At 61.1% G+C, this 5589-nt stretch overlaps 1 protein-coding gene across 1 annotated transcript; it reads left to right on the top strand.

Moving 5' to 3' along the window:
• Positions 1-495: 495 nt before the first annotated feature.
• LOC136991625 (T-cell activation Rho GTPase-activating protein-like) lies at positions 496-5027 on the top strand. Its single transcript, XM_067294605.1, is given in 13 exon segments — positions 496-755; positions 1407-1491; positions 1846-1912; positions 2196-2362; positions 2561-2722; positions 3028-3137; positions 3235-3430; positions 3619-3733; positions 3804-3815; positions 4023-4426; positions 4429-4667; positions 4669-4816; positions 4818-5027. Coding segments are annotated over 13 exon segments (2175 nt in total).
• Positions 5028-5589: the final 562 nt, after the last annotated feature.

Genomic DNA, 5589 nt, shown 5'->3' with positions numbered 1-5589 from the left:
ATCACAATGTGCCGCAGTGGCATCGCAGTGGCCACAGCCACGGCCACCAGCGGGTGCCCATTGCGGCACCGTGCCATTGCAGGGCAGCACGGGCAGAGGCAGCTCTCAGCCCGGCGCTACTGCTCGGCAAAGGGACACGCGTGCAGCTTCGCGCAGGTCTGTCCGGCCACAGCGCCATGGGACAGGTGAACTGCTGTGGTGCCCGGGGCGCTCCCGGCCCCGCTGCCCGCTCGCAGGCAGGGCCCAGGCCCCCTGGCCGTGGGGCTCCTGGCGCCCGCCTCAGGCTCTGGAGCAGGGCGGCCTCCCGGTCCCTGGCGCCGCTCGGCGCCTTCGTGTCGACCAGGAGCCCCCAGCTGCTCCTCAGCCAGCGTGCGCAGGTGACCCGGCACCAGCGCACCCAGCACCTCCTGCTCTTCGTGCACGCCATCGCCAGCTTCAAGTAAGGCTGTGCATCCCCGCCCTCCTTCCTCCCTGCCCAAGGCTCTGCCCCGGCAAATGGCTCTCCCAGAGCGGGAGGACGGCTGCGCTTGCGCCCACCGCGCACGCCCGCGCTCCCTGCCTGCTCTTCCTCCCCGCAGATGCGGCTCCACCTTCCGGCTGAAGCACCGGGTGCGCCTCAGCGAGCTGTGGGTGCTGTGCCGCGAGGAGGCGGTGGCGGCGGCCAGGCCAGAGGACGAGGAGGAGGTCTTTGGCCTCAAGAGCAGCCAGAGCCTCATCCTCGTCTGGCCCACGGGCCTCTGCGTGGTCACTTTTGGGTGAGTCGGGGGCACACGTCCCAGGGCCGGCACGTGTGCCCGTCCTGCACCCCGGGGCTCGGCCCTGTCCCGGGCACTCTGCCTGCGCGGGCCAGAGCCCTTTGGGGCCCGTGTGTGTCCGGAGGAGGAGCAGCAGCAGCGTGGGCTGAGGCTGTTTGTGCCTTGTGCTGCAGGTCGCAGGAGGTGAAGCAGCTCTGGCTGGACGCCATCCTCAGGTCAGGCCTGCTGGGGGATTCAAGCTGCCGGTGGCGCCAGGGTGGAGGGTGGGGAGTGCTGCCGATGGAGCTGCCTGCAGAAGTGCCCACATGGCGGTGGGGCAAAGGTGCACCCACTGCCACGTGGAGCTCCTGGCGGAGCAGCAGGAGTGGCTTTGCCTCGTGCTTGCGAACGAGCAGCAAGCCCCGGGAGCTGTCAGCACAGCTCGCGGCCTGCAGGTGTGGGGACCCTGAGGAGCCACTACTGTGTGTCTCCAAGAGGAGGAGGCCCATGGAGAGCAGGAGCCAGGGCATGAGAGAGCTTGTGCTCCCAGCCGGCGCTGCTGCAGGCTGTGCGGGCTGCGGGGCCCTTGGCAGCGCTGGGCTGGCTGGCAGGAGAGAGAGCAGCCAGGGCTGGGGCTGACAGAGCTTTTCGTGCGCCCTTCCCTGTGCACAGGCAGAGCCAAGGAGGCCCGGGAGCCAGAGTCACCCGCCTGCCCTCCCTGCGGCTCCTCACCAAGGTGGTTGGCTTCTATGGGCCCGTAAGTGTCCGCGTGGCCTTCACTCCTCCCTGAGAGCCGCTGGCTTTCCAAATGCGACCATGCGACAGGTTTCTCACGGAGGCTCTTTGTTCTCTCGCCCAGGAGGCGTCGCTGACTGCCAGGACCGTGGAGGCACTGATTTTGGCAGAGGTGAGCAGGGGCTGCCTTTGCCCGGCCCTTGCTGGCTGTGGCCAGGCGGTATCTCAGCACAGCGGGGGCGGCTCTGCCGGGTGTGCAAAGGGAGCAAAGTCCCCGCGCCGGGGGAGAGCATGGCAGTCCCTGCGCAGCTGGAGCAACTCGCTCAAGGCCCTTGCTGCTCGTGGCGGCTCGCTAAGCTGAAGCCCTTTCTTGCAGGCTGAAGCCAAGAAATGCCCCCGGGTGGAGCCTTCAGCCACTGAAGAGGCACTTTGCCACTTGGCTGGTGAGTGCAGAAAAGAAAGAGAGGAGCTGCCTGCTTGCACCCCGCTTGCCAACTGGCGCTTCTGCAAGGCTGCCTGTCCCACCACCAGCGGTGACACGCCGGTGCACATCAGCCCTGTGGGCAGCCGCAGCTGCTCTTCTTTTCTCTCCCCGTGCAAAAGCTCGGTGCCTGTAAACACTCTGGAGGAGACCCTGCAGCACATGGCGCTGCACACAGACAAAAGGCACGCGAGGTGGCTGCGCCTGATTTTCTAAAGCCATGTTTGCTTTTCTTTTGCTCGCAGCAGATGGAGGGAAGAAGGTGGTGATCTCGTGGCCGCTGGCTTGGAGAGGAACCTCTGCCCCCGGGGAGTGCCCGGGGCAGCTAGGCTCTGGCCCCCAGGTGGCTCTCTTTGGGCAGCCTCTGGCCCTCATCTGTGGGCAAGGTGATGCCCTGCCCCAACCAGTACAGGTAAGCAAGCCTGGGGAGAGAGGTCTCCTGCAGGGAGGACTCCACTGCACTCCCTGGACTTCACCAGTCCCAGATGAGGGTGGATTGGGGGACAGTCAGGGTACTGCCAGGATACCCTACGTGCAACAAGAACGACATACTAAGCCGAGTCAAGCAGAGTGCAGTGCCAAGTGCAAAGCTGTCTGTTGCCGCCTGCAGGAGCTCCTGGCTGTCCTCGATGAGAAAGGACCGGCCACTGAGGGCATTTTCAGGAAAGCTGCCAGCGAGAAGGCCCGCAGGGAGCTGAAAGAAGAGCTCGACAGAGGTGGGAACGTGGATCTGGCGAGCAAACCCGTGCACCTGCTGGCAGTGGTGCTGAAGGTGAGTTCTGCTGACTTGTAGCTGGGAGAGCACAGGGCCAATCTGCATGGGCCCATGCCAGTGCCGAGATTGGCCTCGGAGGGACTCCAGGCTAAAACCCGCCTGAAGCCACACTCAGAGGATCAGGCTCAGGACACCTGGGCATTTTCCTTTGCCACGGGCGGGATTTTCAGTTCTGGCAGCTGCACCTTTGAGAGCAGGTAGCTCAAAGCTGGCTGCCTCCTAGTGAGCCCAAGTCCCAGGGATGCTGCCTCTCTGCTCCCTGCTAGTGTGCAGAGCCTCACCTAAGGGCCTTGGCCTTGCAGGACTTCCTGAGAAACATCCCCTGCAGACTCCTCATGGCCGACCTCTATGCCGAGTGGCTGCTAGCACTGGAGAAGCCCAGCCTGCAGGAGAAAATTGCCAAACTGAGAGAGTAAGTTTTGCCACTGGTCCCACCGCTCGGGCTCAAACTAAGAAGCAGTGGCCCCTGCAGCCTGCACTCCTGTTCCTGTTTGTTTGCGTTCCCGCAGGGTGGCTGGCAAACTGCCTCGAGCAAACCGCCTCTTGCTCCAGCACTTGCTCTCTGTGCTCCACCATATCAGCGAAAATGCAGAGAGCAACCGCATGGATGCCAGCAACCTGGCAATCTGCGTGGGGCCAAACTTGCTCAGCCCCGACATGGACAACATGCTCCCGCTCGCCCTGCAGAAAGAGAGCAATGACAAGGTCTGTTGAATTCAGCCCCTCGCTCCCCCCCGAGCTGAGGCTAAGGCTGTCTTGCTTGTAGCGGGCCGCAGGAGGCTCTGAGCTACGGAGCTACAGCTGTGGCTACAGAAACATGCCTCAGGAGCACGAAAGGCTGCTCAAGATGTTTGCAGCCCCTCGCGCTGAACTCTGGGGCTTTCTGTGTGCAGGTGACACTCTTGGTGGAGCTCCTCATTGACAACTGTGCGGCAGTATTTGGGGATGACATTAGCTTGCCGTTCAGGCCCTCGACCGAGGAGTCACTGGAGCACACAGACAGCTTCTGCGCAGGTATGAGCAGGGACTGCTGCTTGTCCCGGCCAGGGCTGCTGGATCACATTCTGTAACCAGATAGCAGAAGACATCTGTGGAAATGCGAAGAGGTGCAGGGGGTTCCAGAGGGTATTGCAGGGTTTCCCTAGTGGAAGGCTTCTCAGTACCTGAATGCGTCGGAACAAAGGTTTTGCCTTTGCACCTGCCAGGGGGGCATGGCGCCCCAGGGAAAGTGCCCTGGCATCTTCCGATGGCCTCTAAAAGCTACCTGACAGGCTCTTTCTCCTCACAGAACAGCCAGGTGCTGCTCAGCAGAACTGTGCTGCCTGCAACAGCCCCGAGCCTGGAGCTGAAGGCAGCCCCACCACCTCTGACCTGCAGCAGCCCAAAGGGGCGAGCGCTTTTGTCAGCAGCAGCTATCCAGCCTGCCTCTCTGGCCCTTCGCTGACTAACTGGAAGAAGGAGATGAGCAGCATGCACAGGAGCTTCTCAGAGGCAGACCTGTCCTACCAGAACAGCAACCTGGAAGGCAGGAGAAGGGAGCCGGAGGTAACCAAAAGTGAGGAGCATCTTCCCATTCAGCAGACAAAGTACAGCTTGGAGAAGAGGGCACTGGAAACAAGGCCTTGCCATCCTGCAGTCACACTTACCAGATGGCACTCTCTCCCCCAAACCTCCTCCGGCTGCTCCCTGCAGAGCTCCTTTTCTCGTCTGGTGGCTCGGTCTTCACCAGCTCTGCACTAGTTCCACTCCCGAGCCCCCCAAAAAGCTTTCTAAAGAAGACCCAGGCTTTTCCCAAGAAGACCCAGGCTTTTCCCATCAAGCCCAGAGAGGACAGCAGCACACCCAGCAGACACATCCGAAAGCACTCCAGGGCGTTCTCTTTTGCAAACCGCAGCAAAGCGCTCAAAAAAAGTCCCACATTCTGGAGGCCTAGAAGACAGGCGGTTTCTGAGAGATAGCTCCTCAAGCAAAGACAATCAGTTGTCCTGCAGGATTGTCCAGCAAAAGAGGCCCGACGAGAACAAGCCCTTGCTGGTGTTGTATCAGCAAAGGCCCCATTTCAGCTCAGCGGAGGATGTGTTTAGAGAGGTGGGTGGAGCAGAGGAATCCAGGAAGACCGCTTGCTTAGGAAGAGCCTACTAAGACCTGCCTGACCACTCAGGTTCCCTGCTACAGTTCCAACCATGAGATGCACAGAGACAAGGCAGGACGCTCTGCCAGGCTGCTTATGCACCAGCCATGCACAGGACACAGCAGAGGCTGGCTCCAAGGCATCTGCTCAGGCACAGAGTTTCTGCCCTGAAGGCTTTGGGGGTGGAAAGTGCACCCTGCAAGGTTCCTCTTGGAAGAAACTCCGCTGTGAGTTTCCCAGTGACCCCTTATCGGAGCTTATTGAGCGGGAGACTTGTCTGAGTCCTGTCAAGAGGTGACATTGCGGGGCACCCGTTGGAAAGGAGAATGGAAAACGGTGCCAGCCTCTCTATGAGCAGAGGTCCCAAACATTCCTGCCCCTTGGGATCCCAAAGAATTGCAAACCTTATAAGGACGGTTGGGGTTTGGAGGTCCCCCTTTCCGGCATTCAGGAGTCTAGCCAGACCTCTGCATGATTTGCTGAAGGGAAACTCAGCGTGGAAGCAGGAGCAAAAGCCTCAGGAGGCCTTAAAGGCTTCAAAAGATGACATGGCTGCGCACAAATCGATGGGGCACGCCCAGCCTAAATGCCCGTTTACGCTACGTATAGACAGAAGTGATAAGGGCTGTGGGTGGGCATTCTCCGGCTATGTGTGCCGACTCTCATTTACCAACCGATTGGGACTGCTAAGCGGTTTCCCCCTGCCGTGGGGGTAGGACAGAAGACTCCTGTG

The sequence above is a fragment of the Apteryx mantelli genome, chromosome 3 (genome assembly GCF_036417845.1).
Source record: "Apteryx mantelli isolate bAptMan1 chromosome 3, bAptMan1.hap1, whole genome shotgun sequence".
Taxonomy (NCBI): domain Eukaryota; kingdom Metazoa; phylum Chordata; class Aves; order Apterygiformes; family Apterygidae; genus Apteryx; species Apteryx mantelli.
This window is presented reverse-complemented; position numbering and strand designations above follow the sequence as displayed.